This window comes from Convolutriloba macropyga, chromosome 15 (assembly GCF_964194025.1).
Source record: "Convolutriloba macropyga chromosome 15, txConMacr16.3, whole genome shotgun sequence".
Classification (NCBI taxonomy): Eukaryota; Metazoa; Xenacoelomorpha; order Acoela; family Convolutidae; genus Convolutriloba; species Convolutriloba macropyga.
Window position 1 is genome coordinate 47,446,090 of NC_134482.1, and position 27,041 is coordinate 47,473,130.

The 27,041-nt window shown below is 36.9% G+C and overlaps 1 protein-coding gene across 2 annotated transcripts in view; it reads left to right on the forward strand.

Moving 5' to 3' along the window:
* Nucleotides 1–27,041, forward strand: part of LOC142354372 (uncharacterized) — a 76,951-nt gene that overhangs the window by 22,813 nt on the left and 27,097 nt on the right. For both annotated transcript variants that reach the window (XM_075406648.1, XM_075406649.1), the window contains 5 exons: nucleotides 55–95; nucleotides 7,567–7,845; nucleotides 17,625–18,580; nucleotides 18,824–19,152; nucleotides 25,098–26,353. In XM_075406648.1, the coding sequence (XP_075262763.1) occupies nucleotides 55–95; nucleotides 7,567–7,845; nucleotides 17,625–18,580; nucleotides 18,824–19,152; nucleotides 25,098–26,353 (2,861 nt within the window). The remainder of the gene's footprint in view (nucleotides 1–54; nucleotides 96–7,566; nucleotides 7,846–17,624; nucleotides 18,581–18,823; nucleotides 19,153–25,097; nucleotides 26,354–27,041) is intronic.

The following is a 27,041-nucleotide window of genomic DNA, read 5'->3' on the forward strand; positions in this document are numbered from 1 at the left end:
ATTTTTCTTGTTCTATCTATTGGGGAGACTTCTTGATCAATGATACTGTTTCAGATCGCAATCCATGCATTCCTTTAGCAGACCTCAAAATCAAGGTGAGCACTGTTTTTTTGCTTGTTAATTGATTAATTAGCTTTTCATTACGTTGCACAGCTTGAAGTCATTAAGAATATTAGTCCAGTTGGTCTTTAATTGCTCTTGAACGCAGTTCATAGCAATTATTGTAAACGTGTGTGTCTTTTTTTTTTATGCAAAATTTTCGCTTGACGGTTTTGACTTTTCGAGTGACTTTTACGCCCTTGACTTTTTGCATTTCGCGTGATCTAAAATTCTCTCTCAATCACAATTTCAAGCAGCTGAACTCAATTGGCGGCAATTTAATACTAAAAGTCAAATAAAAAGTGCGCCGAAACTGGTGTCATTTTTTACTTTAAATCTTAATAGTGGTATATGTTAACCTCTAATATGGTTATTTGAAGCCCACTATAGAACTTCTTAGTCCCATTTAGGCTACTCCTCCCTCCCCCCCCCCGACTGAAGCAGGCTGCAATTGATTAGAGCTCCCACTAGTCGTTCAAGAGCAATTCTTCCGACGTTTAGTCGGTTATGTTTATTATAGCTGCGAAGCTGTAAGCTGAGCGGAGCTATATTGCGGTGCTCTTGTTTTTACAATTCACAGAATTTGAATTGTAATGGGGCTCTGTCTTTTGTTTAAGATCTGTTCACATTTTCATGGTTTTTGAAGTCGAAATTGGATTATTGATTTTGGTCACGCCGAAAGAGGAAATAGAGCGAAAAAGCGAGTGGTTTTGCGGCGTGAAATTTATTCTCTCTAATTTTAAAGTAGAGTGAGAAAACGGTGTTTGAACAAAAATTCGCTTTCTCGCTAGTGGTTTTTTGTTCACATGCGGCAATTTCACTTGGGTTTTTACTGTTTTTTTTCGTATTTTTTTGGATCGGATTTTTTTTCTTAATGGTTTTACCAATTCATTCACAGTTCTATCCGGGCCTAGTTTTTTGTTTGAATCAATTTTTCATTTCTCGCTGGTGTTTTTTTGTTCACTTGTGGCATTTTGACATTGTTTTTCCGTTTTTTTATCTGATTTTTTTTAGAAATGATTTTACCAATTCACTCATAGTCTGTTCTAGGTCTAGTATTTTTTGTAGTCCATAAAAATTCTTTGAGTTGTCCGTCAGGACTTGTCCTGCTATGTTTTTTTAAGATCTGTTCACACATTTTCATGAATTTTGAAGTCAAATTGGAGTAGTGATTTTGGTCACGCCGATACAGGAAGTGGAGCCAAAGGCCAGTGATTTTCCAATGATCAAATCTGTATATAGAGTGAGAAAACGGTGTTTGTACAAAAATTCCCTTTCTTGCTTTTGGTTTTTTGTTCTCGCTGGCGGTGTTTTGTCGCTCATTTTCTGTTTTTTTTTAATTGATTTTTTTTAGAAAGGTTTTTTACAATTCACTCATAGTCCGTTTTATGTCTAGTGATCTGTTTACTCAATGAAAATTCTTTAAATTGTCCGTCAGCACTTGTCCTGCTATGTTTTTTGTTTCGTCGTCTGACGCTCTTTTTCGTTTTACATTCGTTCACACAGCAAAGCTGAAAAAGGCAAAATTTCTGAATGACTTCTTCCGCTCACTAACGGCGTTTGCGCGCGTGACGTCATTTCTCACACTTTTTAGCAAATGTTTTTTGCGTGATTAGATTTTGATCATATGTGACTTACCTCACTCAATAAAATGACTTTTGCACTTTAAAACTTAAGTTTGATTTGAAAGGTCAAAGTAACTCATATGTGCAGTAAAGGTCCCTAATAAGAGGCTTCTGCGGGATGAATTTTAACAAGCTTAATTAATTTATCGCTGAATGTTTTTTACCTAGCTTTTTGAGAGGCGTCTTTTTTTTCAATTTAGATCTTTCTCTGTTTCTATCTCTTATACAGCACGCAGGTCTTTTCTTTCGCAGCTATTCCGGAAATCTGCCGGCTATTTTTGTATTTGAGGACCAAATCTCTGCACCAAATCATTGGTATCCCCAAATACAACACTATTAAAGTAGCAAGAACCATGCTATCACTTAGTAAAAATCATGGCGGGATCTACTCTGCCCCCCTCGGATTTTTTTCTAAATTGTTTTCCCAATCCATTCATAGTTAATTCTAGGCCTAGTTTTTTGTTACAAACAAATTTCCATTTCTCGCTAGTGGTTTTTGTCCACATGTGGCATCTTGGCATTTATTTTTGAATTTTTGATCTAATTTTTTAGAAAGTGTTTTTCGAATTCACTCATAGTCCCTTCTAGATCTAGTTTTGTTTAGTCAATGAAAATTCTTTGAATTGTACGTCAGGACTTGTCCTGCTATGTTTTTTGTTTCGTCGTCTGACGCTCTTGTTTCGTTTTACATTTGTTCACACAGCAAAGCTGAAAAAGTCCAATTTTCTGAATGACTTCTTCCTCTCACTAACGACATTTTCGCGCGTGACGTCATATCTCACTCTCATTAGCAAAGGTTTTTTTGCGTGATTAAATTTTGATCACAACTGACTTACCTGATTCAACAAAGTGAGTTTTGCACTTTAAAACTTAAGTTTGATTTGAAAGGTCGAAGTAACTCATATGTGCAGTAAAGGTCCCTAATAAGAGGCTTCTGCGGGATGAATTTTAACAAGCTTAATTAATTTATCGCTGAATGTTTTTTACCTAGCTTTTTGAGCGGCGTCGATTTTTTTTTCAATTTAGATCTGTCTATGTTTCTATCTCTTTTATACGAGCTCTATTCTTTCGCAGCTACTCCGGCAATCTGCCTGCTATGTTTTGAGATTTTTCGTACGAAATTTTGGTCTAATCGTTTTTACTATCCAAAGTATTCCCATTGTATTGGTGTGTTTTTACGACACGAAGAGGAGTATTGGAGAAGACTTTTTAAATCATTTTTATTCGGGTGATTTTTGAAGCAGAAATTGAAACGCGTGAAAATTTTTTGTTTTTAGTGGGATTGTTGAAGAAAATTTTAAAAAAAGGAGATTAAAGAGTTTTTTGTTTTTACCACTGTTTAAGAGAGCGCGAGAAATTGTGACCTTTAAAACTGCTTTTTAATTGCTCTCAAACGAAGTTTGTAGCAATTATATTAGTCCTGTCGATCTTTTTTTTTATGCGATTTTTCGCTTGACCAATTTTTCGTCTGACGCTTTAGACTTTTCGTCCTCAAAAACGGGATAAACAGGTAGCGCCCAGCGGGCATTATGTGCTCTTAGAGCCTTTCAGGTCTGTTTCAGCTCAAACTGTCTTGGAGACTTATACTTATACTTATGGTGTGAGGGGAGGTTCTTAGAGGTTGACACCCCCCCTTTGTTGACCCCCCACCCCCACTATTGGCTCCAACCCCCCCCCACCGCGCTTTTGCCCCCCCCCCCCCCCACCCAGTGCTGCCCCCATCAGCCCCCGGTGCATCCCCCCCCCCGTGGCTAGCTACTGACCAAGCCAACCGCTCGCCGGTCGTTTGAGAGCAATTCGCCCGACGTTAGTCGGTTATGTTTTCCTTTTCTGTTTGTTGAGAGGTTCGATTTTCATATTTCAAGTTTTTTGGCTCGTTTTGATAGAAGTTGGAGGTTTCTGATGTGTTCAGCTGTTTTGCCAATTTTTTAAGAGAATTTTAGCGATTTTTCACCTCTGTTTTGTTTTGCTGCTTTAAGTGGGATTTGAAAAGAAGGCTACTAATTAAGGCGTGTTTAGAAACCAAGTGATTAGAGTTTCGTTTGTTTATATTGTTTTTTTGTTGAGAATTATGAGACTAAGAGAAATTTTTAACTTTTTTCATTAATATAATTTTTCTATGGTTCTTTGTGTTTTCTACAATCTTCCCTGACAAGTTCCCTGAACCATTATGACCTCTCAGTTGTTTTGCGAGCATTTTATGCTCTTATTTGCTTGGTGGATTTATCCTTGGCTTTGTGTGCCCTTGTAAATTTCTCATTCTAATTATTTAATTCCAGTTGTTTTCAATGGCTTTTTTATGAATTAACTCCAAACGTGAGTTCTTATGAGTGTTTTTAGTATATACTATTTATTTGAGGGGGTGAGTTTTGTGGCAGACAAGGCTTTTGGAGTTGCTTCCGGAATTCCTCCGGCTTTTTAAGATCTGTTCACGCTTTTTTCGGCTTTTTAACGTCCTTGAAGTCAAATCAGAAATTAACAGTGGTGATTTTAATCATTTTGAAGTACCAAAGGGAGCGAAAAAGTGAGTAGGTTTGAGGCGTGATTTTTTTCCAAGTACATTTGAAGCAGAGTGAGAAGTTGGTATTTGAAGAAATTATAGGTTTATGAAAGCTGTTTTTTCTCGTACGGCAATTTTTCTGTTGTTTTCAGTGCTTCTTCACTCGATTGCTATTAACTTGATACATGCGTTTGCTAATGGCGCCGGTTTGCAGTTGATTGAATTAATCCAGGTGAAGCCAATGCTGTTTTCTACTTTGACGATATTTGTTACCGTAAAATATTAATAACTACACCCATCGTCTCAGCGGGCTTATTATAGCAAGCCTTTTTTGTCGAATAAAAATTAAAAATTTGTTTCCCTCTACCTTAGATCACAGCTTGTTCAGCGTTATGCACGAAATCTTTTTGACTTCTCTTGACTATTTTATTCTTCGCTCATTTTGCTCAAAGTGCAGCAGTTGCTCAGCCAAGCAATCTAAAGTGAACGGAATCAGTATGGAAAAACGAAGTGAAAAACGCATCGGTATCAAAAATAATTAAAAATGAAAAACAAATCCTGCTGGGTATGTTTGAAATTTTTGGTTTTGCCCCTTTTTGAATATTATCTTTGTTGACTTATCACGTAGTATCATTAATGACAGAATCCTTGGTTTCTAATGATACAGAATAAAGTTTATTAATTGTTTGTGTTCCTTGCTATCGGTTTTCAAGGCTGAAACCATTTGTTCTCAAAACGTTTGAATTATTTTTGAGTTTTGCGTTTATATTAACTTTTTATTGTCTTAGCTTTTTATCTCATTTACGACAGGTCTCATAAGTTGCTAATGTAAGTGTTTTGAATCCATTTAATTATTTCAGTTCAAAGATAATTCTTTCAGGAGATTTTATTGATTTGTTCTCCATTTGTTGTATTCTCTTAGTCTACTTATTTACAGGTTACATTGGTTGCTAATGGTGACGAAATTAATCGTAATAATCGTACCCGTTTTTAGCTCTTTCCTTTGACTTCTACGCTTTTCGTTTTCAAAAAATTTACTGGTTCGTCAATTAATCACATTAATGGCAGATTTAATCGGTTGCCAATGAGTATTAGGTGAATCTAATAAGTCGCTTGAGTTCACAGCAATCGTTTTTAAAGATTTTGACACCTGCTTTCCGAAAAATAAAAATTGTTTTTTTTGTCTCAATTTTTTTGTTATGGTCTTTTCAACCGTCTCAAAAAGAACGAGATTTTTTTCACTTTCAGGTGCGGCGGAATTTTTTTAAACCAATTTGTTGGCTGCAACTATTAGCTAATGATTTCGTACATTGAGATACCATTTATTTGAAACGTTTAAGCGAAGGCGAATCTTGCCGTCATTTGTAATTATATTGTCCCTTTTTCAGCCATTAGAACTGCTGAAAATTGTTTTGAGACTCTTTAACTTCTTTGATATGCTGTGTTTAAGAGATTTAGCTTGTTATTAGCAGGTTTTTGTTATTTTCATATTTTCTGATTTTATCTCTTATTTTTACCGCCACTGGTTTTCAAAATTTTTGATTTTGGCCAAGTTTCGTCAGTCTTCGCCTCTTTTTTGCTTTGTCTCTCAGCGATTACCTCAAATTTGTTCTATCATGTACTTTTTTAAGGAAGCACTACTGTCAGAAATTGTTGTTATTTAAGAGATTTTAAAGCATTAAATCTTGAAAAAAGAATTTTTTTATTGTTTTTGATTTTGTTGATTTTTGCGCATAAGGTCGGGGGCTTTTTTACTGTCGTTGTTTGATGTTGCTGTAAATTGTAATTGTAATTTCATTAGTGTATTCAATTCTGTTGTTCTGGACTTGTCCTGCTTTGTTTTTTGTCTGGTCATCGTGTTTTGACATTTGATCAGTTGTTCTGGACTTGTCCTGCTTTGTTTTTTTGTCTGGTCATCGTGTTTTGACATTTGATCAGTTGTTCTGGACTTGTCCTGCTTTGTTTTTTGTCTGGTCATCATCAGTTGTTCTGGACTTGTCCTGCTTTGTTTTTTGTCTGGTCATCGTGTTTTGACATTTGATCAATTGTTCTGAACTTGTCCTGCTTTGTTTTTTTGTCTGGTCATCGTGTTTTGACATTTAATCAGTTGTTCTGGACTTGTCCTGCTTTGTTTTTTGTCTGGGCATCGTGTTTTGACATTTGATCAGTTGTTCTGGACTTGTCTTGCTTTGTTTTTTGTCTGGTCATCGTGTTCTGACATTTGATCAGTTGTTCTGGACTTGTCCTGCTGTTTTTTGTCGGGTCATCGTGTTTTGACATTTGATCAGTTGTTCTGGACTTGTCCTGCTTTGTTTTTTGTCTGGGCATCGTGTTTTGACATTTGATCAGTTGTTCTGGACTTGTCTTGCTTTGTTTTTTGTCTGGTCATCGTGTTCTGACATTTGATCAGTTGTTCTGGACTTGTCCTGCTGTTTTTTGTCTGGTCATCGTGTTTTGACATTTGATCAGTTGTTCTGGACTTGTCCTGCTTTGTTTTTTGTCTGGTCATCATCAGTTGTTCTGGACTTGTCCTGCTTTGTTTTTTGTCTGGTCATCGTGTTTTGACATTTGATCAGTTGTTCTGGACTTGTCCTGCTTTGTTTTTTGTCTGGTCATCGTGTTTTGACATTTGATCAGTTGTTCTGGACTTGTCCTGCTTTGTTTTTTGTCTGGTCATCATCAGTTGTTCTGGACTTGTCCTGCTTTGTTTTTTGTCTGGTCATCGTGTTCTGACATTTGATCAGTTGTTCTGGACTTGTCCTGCTTTGTTTTTTGTCTGGTCATCGTGTTTTGACATTTGATCAGTTGTTCTGGACTTGTCCTGCTTTGTTTTTTGTCTGGTCATCATCAGTTGTTCTGGACTTGTCCTGCTTTGTTTTTTGTCTGGTCATCTTGTTTTGACATTTGATCAGTTGTTCTGGACTTGTCCTGCTTTGTTTTTTGTCTGGTCATCGTGTTTTGACATTTGATCAATTGTTCTGGACTTGTCCTGCTTTGTTTTTTGTCTGGTCATCGTGTTTTGACATTTGATCAGTTGTTCTGGACTTGTCCTGCTTTGTTTTTTGTCTGGTCATCGTGTTTTAACATTTGTTTTGAGAACCGGGATAAGGGTGAAGCGCGAGAGAATTAAGTAGCTGAGCAGTTCACTAACAGCTTTACTAGTCTGTAAGTATGCGATTCACCGAAACGCATGAGGAGACTTAAATTCGTGGTTTTTAGACCCCCTTTAAACCTCTACCCGTAGCGTTTGGGGGCAATTCAATAATCCTGTAGCAAAGTTGCCGTTAGTTCTCTACGCGTAGCGAAGTTGTCGTTGGGTTAAGTTCAATAATATGTTCACAGCTTCTATGGACCCGGCAGGTGATGCCTTGATGGAACTGGAATCGAGGTGGAAGCAACAGAAGTCTTCTCGACCTAATTTGATCTCCCCTTCGCCAAGTAGCCAAATGTCTCTCGCATCTGCTACCAACTCGGAAGTGAACTTAAATGTGGGAAGAGATAAATCACCGCGCAGGGTGCAAGAAGGGCGCGATGGAATGACGATAAAACGTGATAAAGGGAGTACAACCCCGAGGAAAGAGGACCGGAAACCAAGAATTCCATCCGAGGATTCGGCTTTGGGTGAGAGTTCTTGTTTTGAAAAAAATAAAAGTGAAGTATTTGACCGGAGCAGCTATTAGAAGCATTTTAGAGTTCTCAAAATAACAAAATTCGTATGTGCGTGCAGTTTTTTTTGCGCTATATTTATCAATAGCCGCTCAGCGATAGCTGGGGCTATTATTGGCCTTCTCTTGGTTTTTACAATTCAAAGAATTTGAATTGTATTGGGGCGCTGTCTTTTTTATAGCTGCGAAGCTGTAAGCTGAGCGTAGCTATATTGCGGTGCTCTTGGTTTTTTTTTGTTCCGTCGTCTGACGCTCTTTTTTCGTTTTACATTTGTTCACACAGCAAAGCTGAAAAAGTCAAATTTTCTGGATGACTTCTTCCTCTCACTAGCGGCATTTGCGCGCGTGACGTCATTTCTCACTCGCTTTAGCAAAGGTTTTTTGCGTGATTAGATTTTGATCACAAGTGACTTACCTCACTCAATAAAATGACTTTTGCACTTTAAAACTTAAGTTTAATTTGAATTTGTTTAAGGTCAAAGGAACTCATATGTGTAATAACGGTCCCTAATAAGAGGCGTCTGCGGACTGAATTTTAACAACCTTTATTAATTTATCGCTGAATGTTTTTTACCTAGTTGTTTTGATCGGCGTCGATTTTTTTTTTCAATTTAGATCTGTATCTGTTTCTATCTCTATTATATGGCACACAGGTCTATTCTTTCGCAGCTATTCCGGCAATCTGCCGGCTATGTTTTTAAGATCTGTTCACACATTTTCATGATCTTTGAAGTCAAATTGGAGTGGTGATTTTGGTCACGCCGAAACAGGAAATGGAGCGAAAAAGCGAGTGGTTTTGCGGCGTGAATTTTTTTCGCTCTAATTTTAAAGTAGAGTGAGAAAACGGGGTTTGAACAAAAATTCGGTTTCTCGGTAGTGGTTTTTTGTTCACATGCGGCAATTTCTCTCTGATTTTTACTGTTTTTTCGATTAATTGGATCGGATTTTTTCTAAATGGTTTTCCCAATCCGTTCACAGCTCATTCTAGGCCTAATTTTTTTATTTGAATTAAATTCTAATTTCTCGCTAGTGGTTTTTTTGGTTCACATGCGGCATTTTGACATTGATTTTGTGTTTTTTTCTTATTTTTTTTATCTGATTTTTTTAAAAATGGTTTTCTCAATTCACTCATTGTACATTCTAAGTCTAGTTTTTCTGTTTAGTCAATGAAAATTCTTTGAATTTTACGTCAGGACTTGTCCTGCGATGTTTTTTTTTATTTCTTCGTCATGATTTTTGTTACGACCATATGACGTCACAGACACTTTTTGTTCATTCGTTCATGCAATTTCAACTGAATTGCATGTGTGACGTCATTTTTCGCTCTTAGTGGAGCGATTTTTTGGTCACACTTGACTTACCTCACTCTCAAAAATGACTTCCTCAATTTGAAATTGACTTTTATTTACTTTAATTCGAAGAGATAAGGTCAAATGGGTATGTGTCACTCTAAATGAAGGTTATTTGAGATCAGCTAATAGCTAATAACAGATCAGCCTTCAATGAGAAGACGAATTTTTTTGGTCTGTCTTTTTTACTGTTTTTTCTTAGACTGCCGATCTACGAATCTATTGCGGCTATTTTCTGGCAATCTGCCAGCTATGTTTTAAAGTTTTAAATGCTCTCGAACGAAGCAAATGCTCTGGAATTTTTGCGTGATCGATATCGCTCGCACTCAGGATTTAAGCCGACATTTTAATACGGGGTAATTTACTACAAAGAATCTTTTTTATAGCTGCGAAGCTGTAAGCTGAGCGGAGCTATATTGCGGTGCTCTTGGTTTTTTACAATTCGAAGAATTAGAATGGTATTGGCGCGCGGTCTTTAAGATCTGTTCACACATTTTCATGATTTTTGAAGTCAAATTGGGGTAGTGATTTTGGTCACGCCGAAAAAGGAAAGGGAGCAAAAAAGAGTGGTTTTGCTGGGTGAAATTTCTTCAGTCGAATAATCGAGGAGAGTAAGAAATCGTGTTTGAACAAAAATTCGTCTTCTCGCTAGTTGTTTTTTGTGCTCATGCGATAATTTCACTTTGATTTTTACTGTTTTTTTTTAATTTTTTGGATCGAATTTTTTTCTTAATGTTTTCCAATCCATTAATCTTTCATTCTAGACCTAGTTTTTGTTTGAACCAAATTTGATAGTATCGCTATTGGTTTTTGTTTGCATGCGACATTTTGACATGGATTTTCTGATTTTTTTTTCGATCTGGTTTTTTCTTAGAAATGGTTTTCCAAATTTACTCTAGGTCCGTTCTAGGTCTAATTTTTTGAGTAGTCAATGAAAATTCTTTGAATTGTACGTCAGGATTTGTCCTGCTATGTTTTATGTTTCGTCGTCTGACGCTCTTTTTTGTTTTATATTTGTTAATACAGCAAAGCTGAAGTGAAATTTTTTGAATGACTTCTTCCTCTCACTAACGGCGTTTGCGCGCGTGACGTCATTTCTCATTCTATCTCTAGCAAAGGTTTTAAGTTCATTTGCGCGAATGGATTTTGATAATACGTGACTTACCTCACTCTATAAAATGACTTTTGCACTTTTAAACTTAAGTTTAATTTGAATTAGTTTAAGGTCAAAGGAAGTCATATGTGCCGTAAAGGTCCTTAATGAAAAGGCTTCTGCGCAATGAATTTTAACAAGCTGTATTATTTTTTTGCTGAGTATTTTTTAACTAGATTTTTGAGCGGCGTCGATTTTCTATTTAGATCTGTTTCTGTTGCTATCTCTGTTATACGGCACCCAAGTCTATTCTTTCGCAGCTATTCCGGCAATCTGCCGGCTGTGTTCAACCTAAGTCTCTGAGTATTAACCGAAATGAAAAGCAATAAGCAAATAGTTGATAGGCGTTTAAATGTTTACTTAAATTTAATTGCAGTACGAAAAGGGTGAAGAGCGTTTTTTTTTATTGGAGCAGTATGGCTTCGGCTCTGTTTGACTTCGGCACTTTAATGGATTTATAATAGCCGCTCTCATCTTTTCAGTCGGATAGCTTAGTCTTTTTTGATCTGTACGTTTGTTTGAAACCAGAAGTGAAATGTGTGAAACTGTTGAGATCAAATTGCTGACGAAACCTGAAGAAGCGAGAGAAGAGAGTTTGGTTATCTGTTCATGTCGTTTTTAGAGAATAGTAGGTCTGAAATTATTTTTGATCACGTGGGCTTCTGCAATGGAGTTTTGAATGAACGAAGTTCGAAGACATTACTATTGTAAACGTGTCTTTTTTATGCAAAATTTTTGCGTCACTCTTTAGTTCTGGGTTTTTGGTTCTGTTTTATTTCTCGAGCAACTTGTCACGCGTGCCTTTTGGGTGATATAAATTGCTCTTATTAAGAAATTAAATCTGTTGCTGAAAACAAAAGCTATTGTAAGATAGGTTAGTACATGGCCCTGATGGCCGAGTGGTTAATGCTTCATTTAATTACGCCGGAGTGTAGCAATTCGAACTCTTCCGTGGTCGGGTTTTTTGCACTCATAACATGTTATATAGGCTACATCCACGTCTGAATTAAATTGCCCCCTCTTTGCTTTCAAGAGTACTTTGTCCGATGTAAGTCGGTTTATATTTTAGTTTTATATACATTTTTTTTCATTTAAAGGCTTTTATCTCAATTAGTGTCGGTGCCTTTAGGAACATTTTTGACTACCTTAAGCAAATATTAGACTTTGATTCAATTTTCAGCTGTTGTTTTTACGTACTGCCTTGCTTCAAGCTTTTTAAAAGTTTTATCAGATGCTTTATCAGTTTTCGTCATTTACTTTTCTGATGTTAATTTTCCAATTATTTTTTAAAAAATATTTTGGTTAATTTTGTTAAAGGTGCGTTAAATCAGTGAAGATGGTCATTTTTTACTTCGAGTCGTTTGTGGAATTCTTTCGGTTGTTTTATTTTGGCTGAACAGGAATTGGCTTTGCTGTACCTTGGTTCACAGTTTGTACAACTTTTTGCATGACATCTTTTTGACTTCCCTACGCTAGATTCACTCTTCTGCTCAAAGTGATTTTAAACAGCAGATGCTCAGCAAAGCAATCCAGAATGAGAGTTGTTATTGAAAAACAAAATCAAAGATAGAAACTGGGTATAAAGTCCAATTTTAGATGCCAGCTACTTGAACTTTGTTCTAGTGCGCCAGATCTTGTCTTAGTTGCCATCTCCAATGCTTATTGGTACTGATAGTTATGATAGCCCATGTTCTCTCTCATTAGGGAATATGTCTTTCTACAAAATGAAATTAAATTAATTAGCCTTTTAGAATTTCTTTTCTGCAACAAGCATTTTTCTTATCTGTTAATCCAAATCCGGTTTATGGGAATCCATAGCGGCTATTTTCCGACAATCTGCCTGTTATGTTCCAGTCTGTCAGGAAAGATTAATAGGGAGTTTTTTTCTAGTCTTGTTAGTAGCCGCGAAGCGATGGACATCGTGGTTTTTTTTTACAATTCAAAATATTTGAATTGTATTGGTGCGCTGTCTTTTTTTAAAGATCTGTTCACACTTTTTTCGGCTTTTTTCACGTCAGTGAGAAATCAAATTAGAGTGGTGATTTTGGTCAAACTGAAATAGTAAAGGGAGCGAAAGTTCGAGTAGGTCTGAGGTGAGACTTTTTCGAAATACCTTTAAAGTGGAGTGAGAAATTGGTGTTTGAACAATTAGGCGATTTTTGAGATGGATTTTTTTCAGGTGCGTCCATTTGACTTCAGTTTTCAGAGTATCCCCTCCTTCAGTTCTTTTAAGACGGCACATATGTGTTCTAATTGTGCCTATTTGCCTTCGCTTGAAATTATTATGGGGCAGCTAAAACTTTTTATGACTTTACCACTATTTGTTGCCATAAATTATTAGTGAATTTTAGATTTTGCCCCTTTTTGAAATTATCTGTTCTATCACTTAGTATCAACAATGACAGATCTGATCGGTTGCTAATGAGGCATAAAAGAACCTAATTAATGGCTCGAGTTAATAGCTAGTGGTTCTCATGTCTTTGACACTACTTTTTCTCAAAAATTTTGGGTTTTTGATTTCTGCAATTATTTATTGTACTTTTTGATCTTTTATCTTTTATTCGCAATGGTGACAGGTCTCTGATGATGCTAATTTGGGTAACATTTATCGCATTAATCGTTTTTGTTCAAAGCTAGTGCGTTCTATAAATTTGTGTTTTCAATAACAATTATCGAATTTTCTGAGTTTTTCTTAACTTTAGAAAAGTTTTTCTTCTCAACTTTGTCGTCTTAACTCTTAATATCATTGTTGACAGGTCTCATAGGTTTCTAAAGGAAGCTTCAATGAAAGCAGGTTATTTCAGCTCATAGCTAATGCTTTTTGTGACTTAAACGCTTGTTCGTTGTAAAAAAAAATCGTAGTTGTTTTTAGGTTTGCTGGTATTTGTACTTATTGCTGTCTCATCACTTAAACTCATTGTTGACAGGTCTCAACTGTTTTCATTGAGGACTGAAGTAATTGATGTAATTGTATCTTTCAGTAGCTGTTGCGTTCTGTTACTTTTATACAGTGTTTTCAAAAAGTTTCAGCGAGTTTTGTTGCGATTTTTGTATAATTTTGTCTTACATTTAATATTATTCGTGAGAAGACCCATCTATAATAAATGACTGTTTGATAATAAAAAATAGAGGAATTTGGTGTGCAGTTTGAGTTAACAGCAGTTGTTTTTTGATGTTGATCCTGTCTTCAAAAAAAAATAAGTTGAAGTTTTAGACTTGCTTGTTTTTGTTGTTCTGTTGTTTTATTGCTTCGTCTCATTACGAACAGCTCTCATTTGCCTTCTAAAACAGAGTAATTGATTATGAGTTCAAAAATTAATCCATTTCTTTGAATTGTATTTCAGGACCTGTCCTATGTTTTGTTTTAAGATTTTTTCACACCTTTTTTTCTTGACTTGAAGCTTTGCAAGCGGAATAAACAGGTAAAGCTCGGCGGGCCTCAATAATCAAGGCCCGTGGTCGCGTTTATTTGTGCTTCAGATGCCTAGATTGGTGAAGCTACTGGGAAGGCCGTAATTCAAGGTTAAATGTCATTTTAGAAGTTTTTGATACCAAAATGTTGCAATTTATCGCGTTTTTTCGTCATTTTTTGAATTTTTTGTAGAAGTCGGTCATGGTCTTCCGCTTGAAATACTTATTTTCATTGACCATTTTAGGAGCTATATGTGTTGGTAATAAAAACATAAACACGCAAATTTGAACTTAATTTTTACAAGTTTGATTCATAATTTTTGATTTTTTCAGTTTTTCAGCCCTAGGTGTCAAGGAACCTCCTCTAGGGTTTGATAGCAGGTTACTGCAATAGTAAGATGGTAGGAGAATGGTTTCCAACAGTTTAATTTTACAAGTTTGAGCAATTTTTTTGATAAAAACTTGCATTTTTTTTAATTTCTCGACTTTTATTGGCATTATTAAATTTTTCCAGCCCCGAGTGCCAAGAAAATTCCCATTATTTTTTGTTAAAAGGCTACTGTAAAAATTTTGTTGGTTATTAAATGGTTTTCAACATCAAAAAATATCACAAACTTTAGCAATTTTTTGATTAAACTTGAATATTTTTCAAGTTTGAAAATTTATCATTTTTTATGCTTCTGCAGTCTCAAGGGACAAGGAACCTCCTCTAGGTTTGATAATAATTAAATGCGCAGTTTCTAATTGCAATAAAAGGGTTTTCAACTGTTATATTCACAAATTTTTTTCAGTTAAAAAAACTTGCAATTTTTCAACAGCGAGTTTTTCTGGGACCATGGGCCCAGGAACCTCCTTTAGGGTCTGACAATAAGTTACTGCTTGTTAGCTGGAGGTAATGGATTGGTTATCATTATTTTAATATCACGAGGTTCAGCAAGTTTTTGACGAAATTTAAAGTTTCCAAATTTTCTGAAAGTTATCATGTTCCAAATGTATCGATCTTGATGAGCCACTGAAACTATTTAAGGCTTAAAATAGGGATACTAGAAAGTATTTATGGACAATGCAATGATTCTGAAGATATTAGTATCACGAATTTTAGCAAGATTTTATTAAAAATTTGCTATTGCTAAATTTTGAAATTTTTCGTGTTCTGAGTTTAACGATCTTCACTGGCCAACGAAACTTTTTCGGATGGGTTACATGACAAGTCATCGGATAGGTTATCTGACAGAGCTTCACAGACAAAGAAATGGATTAAATTTTTTGCGAAATTTTGAATTTTTAAGTTTTGCACTTTTCAGTTTTTTTGAAACTTGTCATGTTTCTCGTCGATCTATCTTAGTTGATAATAAATCTCTTTCAAGGCTTGTATGTGAGTTAATGAGTATATTGAATTGTGTCATTTTTGCCCTCTAGGGTAAAAGCTGCCAGAATTTTAGCAATTTGTTTGATTATTTTAATTTTTTTTATTGGTTTGATTATTTTAGTTTCTCAAGTTTTGAGATTGTCGTTTTGGCTGGGATTGTTCAACTGATCTGCTGGTCATCAACAATAGTTCTGTATTTCATTCAATTCTTTGGATTGTATTTCAGGACTTGTCCTGCTATGTGTTTTTTTTTTATAATTCGTCTCCATCGATGATTCTTACGACCTGACTTCTTGGAATTGACTTTTTCAATGACTTCAGTGACTTCTACTGCTTTACAGTTAAAATTTGTGTGCGTGAGGTCATTTCTGCTTTTAGGTCAATTGCATGACTTACCTCGCTGAAAAAATGACTCCTGAACTCACTTATGGAATTTTAAATTTTATGAATGTTTACTAGTTAAAGATCAATAGTGCGCATGTAAGTAGTGCCAAACTTATACGCCCTAATTCTTGAGTATTAGTCTTGAGTTTTTCATTTCGAATATCAATTTTGAAAAAGCTCTTTTAGGGCTTTTTCCTTATAGAGCGTATGTGTCTCATAAAAATTACAGTCCGAATCTAACCCAAAAAGTCTAATGGTCTATTAAAGGACTGGTGGTCGATCTGTCTATCTTATTTTTTGAGTTGGTTCATTTCCTGGAAGGCCACAAGCGTCTATCGCAGCTCTTTTCAGGCAATCTGCGGGCTATGTTATTTTCAGGAATAGCTCTTTTGTCGGTTTTTTCTGCATTTCATTGTCTCAAAATTTTTTTTTTACAGTTTACGAAACTCGCATAATTACAACTGTTTTGACGATCATTAAATTGTACTGCTATGTTTCAAATCATAAATGCATTGGCTTTTACAATTTATGGAGAGTAATTTAACAAGATTGGTTTTGTACTGCATCTTCAGTGATAAGTTGCTTTTATTTATGTAGACTAAATGTCGATGAAAAATTCGAAATAGTTCTTGAGATGAAAGTAGCTTTCTCGATATTTGTTTTCTGTTTCAATTACGGTTATGTGTTTTCTGATTTAACTGTTTTCTTTAATTTTTAGAAAGTTTTTTTCTATTTTCTAATTTGTTCTCCAAATCCATTTCTAGTGATTTTTAGGTCTAATTTTTTGTTAAAGAAGTCAATAAAATTTCTTTAATTGTAGTTCTGTATTTTAAATTTGTCGTCTTCATCGCTTTTTGTTACAGCCGTCTGAGTGCCTAGAAGTCAAACAGCGACTTTTTGGTTACAAGTACCTTGTAGCAGCGGTCCCTTTCTGTGTATTGTCTATTTTATAGCATACATGACTCACCTCTCTCAATAAAATGACGTCTTCACTCACTTATTAAATCTAAATTGAGAACTGAATCTTTACTTGAATTGTAATAAAGGTCATCCTTTTATTTGAAACTGTCCGCCTTCCTTGTTTGAAAGATAGTTGGTGACATTTAATCTGATGATTTACGGACAGATACCATTTGAAATTAGGATAGCGATTTTTTGTGGGGAACTTTTTGACGTTGGCCTTGATGGCTAGCTCAGCTAGCTGTTTTGCGGTTATTGTCTTGCAATCTGCCGGCTATGTTTTACCTGGACAGTTCTTAGTTCTGCCATTTACTGAGGCGATTATCTGCCCTGTTAATGCTAAATTCTATAGGAGAGAATTTCAATCTGCTCACCACTCGACGCTTGAAAGATGTCCCGAAGTCGGTACTGCTGCTCTAGAGAAGAAATGAAATAATTTTCCAGCAATCAGCTGGTTAATTTTCAGTTTCTTGGGTTTTCGGGGTTTTCCTTCAAAGTTTATGAGCTTTAATAAAAGCTGAAATTAAGAGTCAGTATAAAAATGAGGTTGCGTGCTGAGTTTATCAGGTGTTGGTAACTTTGGCTTTACTCTTACTGAAATTCAAGTTATTTTTTTACTTTTCCTGTTTATTAACGTGAGAAATTGCTCAAGCTTAAAATGTGTTCCATTTGATTTCGAATACTCTATAGCTGAATTGAAATAGGATCAATTTGGATCATGTAAAAGTGTTTTTGTACAGGTAATCGATTTTTTTTTTCGGTTTACTATCAGCCTTTTCATATTACCCCTTTACTATAACCTTCAATCATTGTTGCAATTATTGGGATTCTGTTGGACTTCTTAATGCTGATCAATTCAACTCCTCTAGTTAGCTTCAAAGTGTACAGCAGTTCACCAATGCTGCCGAGGAACGATTTATGATACATAGCTTCATTTCTTGAGAGACGACAATTTTGGGAAGTTTTATCCATCTTTAATGCTCAATCATGCATCGCCCACTCAGGCTAGCCTCACTATGCTTAAGGCGGCGGCCTGGTCTAGCGACGATATCAAGTGCAATAAATGGCAAGACAAAAGTGTAAATTTTTTTATTTGTAAGTTTGTTCAGGTACATCGAGCTCGCCGTCTGAGGTTTCTACGAAGACGTCATTCTCGAACAAAAAAGTCAACAATCAAAACAATGGCCAACAACCCCCCATTCGTTTAGAACAAAGTGATGAAACGTCATTGCAAGTAGAATCCGGCGGTAAAACATATTCACGCCGAAGTGCAAGACCACAAACCCAAAGGCTATCTGTTCACGAATTGACCCAAGCCTACGAAAACGATTTGAGACCTCTGTCGGCCATGAAACAAGGTCAAGAAAATTTGATGGTACAGAATAATGAGCAGAGATCTAATCACCCTACGAATGACGGGAAATCTTCGGGTAATTTGACGTCGTTTGGCAGTCAGTCAAATTTGCGGGCGAGAACTCAGAGCAAGAAACGTCAGGTTTCGCGTCCAAAAAGTGCTCTAGACGAACGAATTTTCTCATTGAGTAACCAGAATGATGGTGAAATCTCGGCTGATGACGTCAACTCGGATCCAGAGATTTCGATGGCGACCTCTGGACTTTCGAAAAGATTTGAAGAGGGCGCCCAAATGAGCAGCAGTGCTAAAATGACTGCTATAAAGTTGAAAATGGAGCAACAAAGGAAGTCTATTCAAATGGAACGGGCGAGAACAGAAGCTGCGAAAAATAAACAACGACAAACATTGGGCAAAACAGCGTTTATGCGAGTTATTAAAGGTAGTAACAGTAGTAATAACCAAACTGAAAGCGATGATTGTCGAAGCACTGCTGACGACAGTGAATTCTCAGTTAGCGATTACTCTCCTGAAAAATCGCAAGTAGTTATGCGACGTCATAAAACTTCCGAAGATCGCCAGAGTTTTGCCAACAGGCGACAACGAGCCAAGAGCTCAAATCTAGATGCAGTTAATTTGCAGTATAACGGTAACCCAGATTTTGAGAATTTCCGAAACGATTCGGCAGCGAGCTCAAGGCGCGTCTCGGCTGAGGTTCGTAATAAATTTATTTTTCCCCGGAAAATTTTTCATTTGTTCACACCCCCCCCCCCCCCCCTACCTCGAGAAATTTTTTAGATTTTTTGGGGAACCAAGCGCCCCTTTTCGTGGAACATAATTAAATTTGTTTAAACTAATGAGTTAAAAATGTTTAAACTAATGTGTAAAACTATCGATTTGACAAAAAAACTGATGAACAATATTTGTTCCCGACGACTCAATGTTGTACTGCTTAAGGTTCAAACTTCTCTGAATTTCGACGAGCAAAGAAGTGCGTCGGCTATGCACGGAACAGGCCAAAGAATTCGACCTGTTAGTAATTACATCGAGCGCGACGACCTGGAATCGTTCACGAGCGGTATTGGCTCCAACCAGAGTACTCTACGAAGGACGAAGGCATTAGCTAGACCCTCAACTGCTTATGGTGATATTTTTCAGCGTAATGAGAATGAAAATGGAGATTTTGGTGATTTGGTAACAAGTTCAGTGGATTTGAGGAGTTCTCTGGAAAGAGATATGCTGATTGAACAGAATCAAATTTTGGCTCGAGAGTTGCAGACTTTGAAGTTAGTGAATTTTTAATTGCCCTTATTCGAAATTTGTAGGAATCATATTAGTCCTGTAGTCTTTATGCGAGTTTCCGCTTCACCGATTTTTTGTCTGACCTTTTTGACTTTTCGTCCTCTGAAACGGGATAAACAGGTAGCGCCCGGAGGGCATTAAGTTCTCATAGAGCCCTAAGCCTTACTATACTCTAAGAATGCGATTCGCCGAAACTGTTTCATGGCTCCAATTTAATGGCGTGGAGGGCGGTTCTCCATCTGAAAAGTTTGACCTCCTCAGTCACCCCAACCTCCCCCCGCCATCAGCCCCCAGAACCCCCCCCCCCCCCCCCCCCCCGTCAGCACTCCCGTTGTCCACCCTCGTCCAACTGTTGATTTAAACTTTCCATCTAGCCTTCGCAAACTACCCCCCAACGCTTGCCCCTCCTCCCCCCCCCCCCCACACACACACACACCGGTCACCCCCACTTAATGCTAGCATCTCTAAGCCCCAGCTGGCTTCTACCAAAGTCAACCGCTCGCCGGTCGTTTGAGAGCAATTCGAACTACGTTAGTGGGTTATGTTTGGTTGCAAGTTACTTTTCCGTTTCTCCATGTACATTGACTATCTCCATGTACATTATGACTTTCTATAATCAATTGCTCAAACATAGTTTGAAGCAAATATTGTAAACGTGTCCCTCTATCGTCTAATTGAGAAGCAGGAATAATCGTAATTATAATAAGCGAATAAGCTACTTCGTCGAATAAAAATTGGTTCCGTTTTTCTCACTTCACAGCCTGTTTAACGTTTTGCGTGACTTTTTTGTTCTCTAGGCTAGTTTCGTTATTCGCTTGTTCTACTAAACGTGCTTTTAAACTTTAGTTGCTCAGCAAAGCAACTCAAAACGAAAAGAGTCAGTTTAAAATAACGAAATCATAAATAGAATCGGGATAAACCCATAACACTCAATTTTACATGGCCGTTACTGGATCTTTATTTATAGCTGCAAAGCTGTAAGCTGAGCGAAGATATATTGCGGTGCTCTTTGTTTTTTGTTGTCTCGGCGTCTGACGCTCTTTTCCGTTTAGCATTTGTTCTCACAGCGAAGCTAAAAAATTCAAATTTTCTTTGACTTCTTCACTAACGGCGTCTGCTCGCGTGACGTCCTTTTTCTCTCTAGCAAAAGTTTTTGCGTGATTAGATTTTGATCATAGGTGACTTACCTCACTCATTTGAAATGACTTTTGCACTTTAAAACTTTAAAGTTTAATTCGAATTTGTTTCAGGTCAAAGGAACTCATATGTGCAGTTAATGTCCCTAATAAGAGGCTTCTGTGGAATAATTTTTTTAACAAGTTTTATCTATTTATCGCCAAATGTTTTCTGCCTAGCTTTTTGAGCGGTGTCGTTTTTTTTTTAATTTAGAGCTGTATGTTTCTGTCAATATTGTATGGCACGCAGGTCTATGCTTTTGCAGCTATTCCGACAATCTGCCGACTATAATCTTATTAGTATTAGTTGCCGTCTCTATTGCTTATTGGTATTGATACTATATCCCCTCACCAAGAAACAGGGGTATGTCTAGCTACAAAATGACATCCAAATAGTTCTCATTTTTAATTTTTTGCAGAAAAATTAGTGTGGTTATAGGAATCAATGGCTACTATTTTCCGGGTATGTTAAATAATTGCTTTCGAACGAAATTAAAAGCTTTTCTGTAAACGTGTCCATCTGTCGGCTGCTTAAGAATCTGGGTTAAGCGTAGTTATAATGAGTGGATGAGCTAGCTGAACGAGTTGTGGCAGTTCAGGGAGCAAAGATTTTTGTCCGTGCAAAAGTTTGCAGCAATTTATCGATTTTAAATTCCATGTTTGATCATGGTGTGTCACTTCATGGCCTCGAGAGAAGATTGAAGATTGAGCGTCATGGTTGAATAAGAATGTCAACCTGATCTACAGCTAATCTTAGTGCCATTGATCAAATGCCTGTCAAAAATTGTTACACGCCTCATTCAATAATTGCAGGTATCATGGTTTATATTCCCCTCCTAGAACGCAGATCAATTCGCAGCTTTGGATATTACCGGCACCACCCCACTTCAATTTTTCTAGCCTCAATTCAAACGCGGCGGATAAATGTGGTATCGCCCTCAGTCAAAAGAGCAAAATCAAGACGGGATGATCCGATAAAGCCCGGTCATTAAGTCATTGAAAATTAGGTTATCAAAGTTCATTCGATTGGTATTAAGATTATTAGATTTCAGTTTAGAAGCTGAAATAAGTGTAGTTTTAGAACCCAAGTGAAACTGCACGCCAAATTAGAACACTTTTTGACACTGAAAAAAAAAACAAAAAAATTCGGTCAATTTATCTTTTTTACTTTCTGTTTCAATCCCGATAATCATCAAGCGCATCAGCGGCGGCTTTTTTCCGGCAATCTGCCGGCTATGTTTAGAATTGAGACTTGAAAGTTTACGTTTTCCTAGAATTTAGTTATCCTAATCTTTGCAATGGCTTTTTGAAGTAAAGGTTTCAATTATGATTCAGTCTTTTAACAGTTTTATTATAGCTGCGAAGCTGTAAGCTGAGCGAAGCTGTATTGCGGTGCTCTTGGTTTTTTTTGTTTAGTCTTCTGACGCTCTTTTTTCGTTTTACATTTGTTCACACAGCAAAGCTGAAAAAGTCAAATTTTCTGAATGACTTCTTCCTCTCACTAACGGCATTTGCGCGCGTTACGTCATTTCTCACTCGCTTTAGCAAAAGTTTTTAGGTTATTTGCGTGATTAGATTTTGATCATACGTGACTTACCTCACTCAATAAAATGACTTTTGCACTTTAAAACTTAAGTTTAATTTGAATTTTTTTAAGGTCAAAGGAACTCATATGTGCAGTAAAGGTCCCTAATAAGAGGCTTCTGTGGAATGAATTTTAATAAGCGTTATTAATTTATCGCTGAATGTTTTTTACCTAGTTTTTTTGAGCGGTGTCGATTTTTATTCAATTTAGATCTGTATCTGTTTCTATCTCTATTATATGGCACGCAGGTCTATTCTTTCGCAGCTATTCCGGCAATCTGCCGGCTATGTTTATAATAAGCGAATAAGCTACCAGAACAAGTTGTACAAGTTGAGATTGAGGGAGCCAAGATTTCAGTTAATGCAAAAATTTTGTAGCAACTTATCAGTTTCTAATTGCTCTCAAACGAAATTGTCCTACCAACTTATTGTCTGATCGTTTTTTGTCTGACCATTTGATTTTTCGTCCTCAAAGAGGGGATTAACAGGTAAAGCCCGGATGGCATTAAGGTATTTTAGAGCCCCTTCCCCCGAACTTGACCTCCACCGCCTCATTCCTGTAACCGCGCACGCTCACACCAATCCCCACACCCTCAATGCTCATTGCCTACCCCCTCCACCTCATTCCAACTTTAACCCCGCACGCTCGCCCCCACCCACCCGTCAGGCTCATCCCCCCCCCCCCCGCCTCGTCAAGCGCACCCCCTCAATAAAGCCAAAGCTAGCATCCCTTAGCGACAGCTAGCTACTGACGAAGCCAAGCAATCGCATCTTTTTGAGATTAATCCGCCCGACGTTGGTCGTTAGTCGGTTATGTTCAGAGAGTTTTGTTAAGGAGTTTTTGTTTCGATTAAACTATTTACAAAAGAATGGTTAACTTCATCTCCAAAAACAAACAAACTCTTTTCTTGTAGACAATTTGGTTTTCGCTCAAAAAGATCATGTATTCATGCCATAGCTGAAATAACCTAAAATATAAGATTGTCTATGAATAACAAAAACCCTTGCGCATCAGTTTTCCTTGATATAACAAAAGCTTTTGATACCATTGATCACTCACTATTACTCAACAATTTAGAAATTTTTGGTTTTAGGGGCCATTTTACAATGCTTATTCAGTCCTACCTCAACAACCGCCAACAATATGTTTTCTTCCAGTCCAAGGCCTCTGAGATAAAAAATATTAAAAATGGTGTCCCACAGGGCTCTCTGCTAGGCCCACTCCTCTTCTTAATTTTTGTAAATGATCTGCCAACAAATACTCAAAAATCGGAAATCACATTGTTTGCTGACGATACCAACGTACTTTGTGGTGGAAAAGATATTGAAAAAAAAATTACAGATAGCATTACGGAGGCGATATTATGGTTCAATGAAAAGAAACTTTGCGTTAATTCTAAGAAATCTCAGTAGATGTATTTTGGTAAAGACTTAGGGCTTAATTTGAACCCAATTTTACCAGATTGTGAACTACAAGAATCTGTAAAATATTTAAGTATAACTCTTGATAGAAAACTGAATTTTGAATTTCATAATCAACAAACTTCATAATCAACAAACTGTGATTAAACAGCATCTGCGGTGTTTTCTATAGAATTCGCGACTATTATCCAATTTCAAAATTGATACAGTTTTATAAAGTTTTTGCTAAGCCCGTGATCTCTTACGGTCTATTGGTTTATGGCTGCACAAACAAAAAGAGACTAACAAAAATTGATATGTGCCAACGAAAAACTTTGCGAGCCATCATCTATCGAAAGCGGACAGATAGCCTTTCAACATTACTACAGAAAACACAAAATACTGTTTTTGACTTATAATTTCTTGAACTTGTGAAGGAAACTGTTGAAGAAATTGCAAAGAGATCTCCTTGCTCTTTCATTGATCTTGAAAACGTGCCATCCTGTAAATACCACACACGGAACCTCAAAAAAGGTTTAATAAGGCAGGTCAAATTTAATAATGCAGCACTTGGAAACTCACTGCGGTTGAGGCTGACTAAGACTCATAATTTTTGCAAATCGAATTACCTTTTTCCCTCAGATATTGAAATTCGAAAAATGAATTCGAAGTAGCTCAAAAATTTAGTAGATCAAATTTTCGAAAACTACCTTTTCGACAGTAAGTCTTTTTTTACTTTAATTTTTGGCCGATTAGTGGCTGAGGTACAAACTAACTCGTTCTTAGTTTTCTGGAAAGTAAAATTTAATTGATGAGTTTTTCAAAAGGGACGTCACCTAAACTAGCTGTAAAGCTTATCTGACGGACCTCTTGAAAACGTTTATAGTTATTAATTGTAAACTGTTTTCAAGGAACTTAATTTAATTCGATTAACCAGTACCCTTAAATGGCTCGCGATATGCTGGTTTTCTCTGTTTTGTTTCATTTGACTCGTTCAGTAAGTACTTCGCATTTGAGCTTTCAATTACCAGTCAGATCAGTTGGCTCAAATCTCAATTGAAATGATTTTTTACGGAATTTGGGTCGTTCAGCTAAAAAGTTCTGGATGTTTAAGTTTTGGGAACCTTTGGTTTGTCTAAGTTCCTTATGACCGTGATTTTGCTGCAAGAACTAAATCAGGAAATTCTCAAATCAGCCGTGAGACCCTTTTTTTGATCACACTGGGATAATATAATTCGTCAAATGTAGTTTAATGACTACAGCAGCCTTTCCTCAATCAGATAACTTTTCACAAATTAAGGTGAATCATCATTTTAAAATTGTTTTTCAGTGTCGGTGAAAGAAGCTCAACTCAAATTTAATGTTTAAACGAATGATAAGATTTTGATTACAGAAACATTTGTATTTTTTATTTCGTATTTTCCTTTGTTATTGCTATAAAGCCACTTTTGTGTGAATTATTTCACCTGTCAGTTTGCTTTATGGAGTTTTGACTTGGTTGTTTTGTTTTCACTTGATCCGAACACTTCAAAACCCTGTACCATTAAATGCTACATATCGTATGCATGTCTGAAAATAAGGAACTGGTTAGTCTCTATACCTCTTCCATGGATCCTGCTATTTCTCTGGGCTTTGTAGCCAAATATTTTGCTAAGTTTACGTTGAAACAGAAAGCTTCTGTTTTTGACATTGTCATGTTTATCAACCATAAAATTACATTTGGTTGTTCTCCGACCTTTTAACATAGGTGGCCTTTCTTAATGTTTCAGACACAAGTTCGCTGTGGAACTGGAAACACGGAAGCTGCAATCGGATCAATTTGAGATGCAAAGGAAAGCTGAGCAAAGTTTGCAGCGAAGCAGAACTGACTTGACAAGTCAAGTCTACGCTTCTCAACATGTCCCAGCTCATCAAAATACTTCCAGGATTCCACCAACTTGGAATCAAACAGCTCATGGCATGGTTCCCAATGATAGGCTGCCTCCGGTGTCAACATCAGTTATGAATCATAACCAAGTTAACCCTCTTGCGGGGCACCAGTCTTTAAATCGTCATCAGAGCAACCCACCTTTCAATCATGCCTCCGTGCAGAACCCTGCATCGTCAATGTACCCGAATTACGGAAGTCAACAAGCATTTCCAGTTCATCATGGGAACCAAAATTTTCAATTGGCCTCTAGCAGACCTCAATCTATGTATGCTATGCAAGGGTTGCAACCGCCATACGCTGTTCATGATAATGAGGCTTATCATAACTTTGAAACTACTCATAACCAGGAGTATCATTATGAAACTCTGCATGGATCCCATCATAACTACTACCATCAACATCCACCGCCTGTTAGTAGCCACAACCCGTATGCACAACCTCCCACTTCGGTTTATCAGCACCAAGTTTACTCCTCGAGTCAAGTTCCAGTTCAGAGCCAGTCGAACATGTCTGAAAACCAACAGAATATCTCGAATGATGGTCAATTTTTACGAAGTCGATCTAATTCTGCGCTGTCAAGCAACTTGAACACTTCGCCACGGCAAATGTACGATGTTGCGTCGAATGATAACGTTAGCAATATGAACGCGAACTTAGCAAAACCGAAAGCCAAAAGACCACTAACTCTTGATATGAGATCTGAAAAAGGTAACGCGAAAGGTAATGAAAAGAAGCAAGGTGAAGGAAATTTAATGAATCGTTCGGAAAAAGACCGGGCAACGGCCTATGACTCGTCCAGTGCAATATCTCCTTTAGATCCAGACATCCGGATCAGTTCCAGTGTCGAAGTGACTCCAGAAAACAGCCCTGTTCATCAGAACAGATCTCTGGTTTCGGACACTAAAATTAGATCTCCGCAGAACCCGAATAGCAGAGTGCAATATGACAGCGGAGACGGTACGCTTAATACCTCGAATTTAAACGGTGCTTCAAATCCATATCATCAGAAGGAAACTTCTAACAAAGAGAAAAGTTCTATTTCACCAAACCCAGTTTTTGATGATCCGCCATCGCAGCCATCAGCTCAAGTCAATCGTAAGTATCCCAAAAGCTGTTCACCCCCTCCTCCGCCGCCTCCCACAATACCATTTTGTCCTATCGGATCAGTGGAGCTGGGACTCAAAACCGGCTAGCCCATCGATTACCGTATTTAGTTCCTAATAAGCCCAATTTTTTGGGGTAAGAGTTTCACAATGGAAATTAATCAAAACATTATTAATAGCCGCCCTCATCTTCTCAGCCGGCTATTATAGCGCTCCTAATTTTACAATTCAAAGAATTTGAATTGTATTGGGGCGCTGTCTTTTTTTTAAGATCTGTTCACACATTTTCATGATTTTTGAAGTCAAATTGGAGTAGTGATTTTGGTCACGCCGAAACAGGAAATGGAGCGAAAAAGCGAGTGGTTTTGCGGTGAAAAGGGTGTTTGAACAAAAATTCGGTTTCTTGGTAGTGTTTTTTTTTGTTCACATGCGGCAATTTCACTCTGATTTTTACTGTTTTTTCGATTTTTTGGATAGGATTTTTTAAAATGGTTTTCCCAATCCATTCAGCTCATTCTAGGCCTAGTTTTTTGTTTGAATTAAATTTATATTTCTCGCAAGTGGTTTTTTTGTTCACATGCGGATTTTTGAGATTTTTTTAAATGGTTTTCTCAATTCACTCATAGTCCATTCTAGGTCTAGTTTTTCAGTTTAGTCAATGAAAATTCTTTGAATTGTAC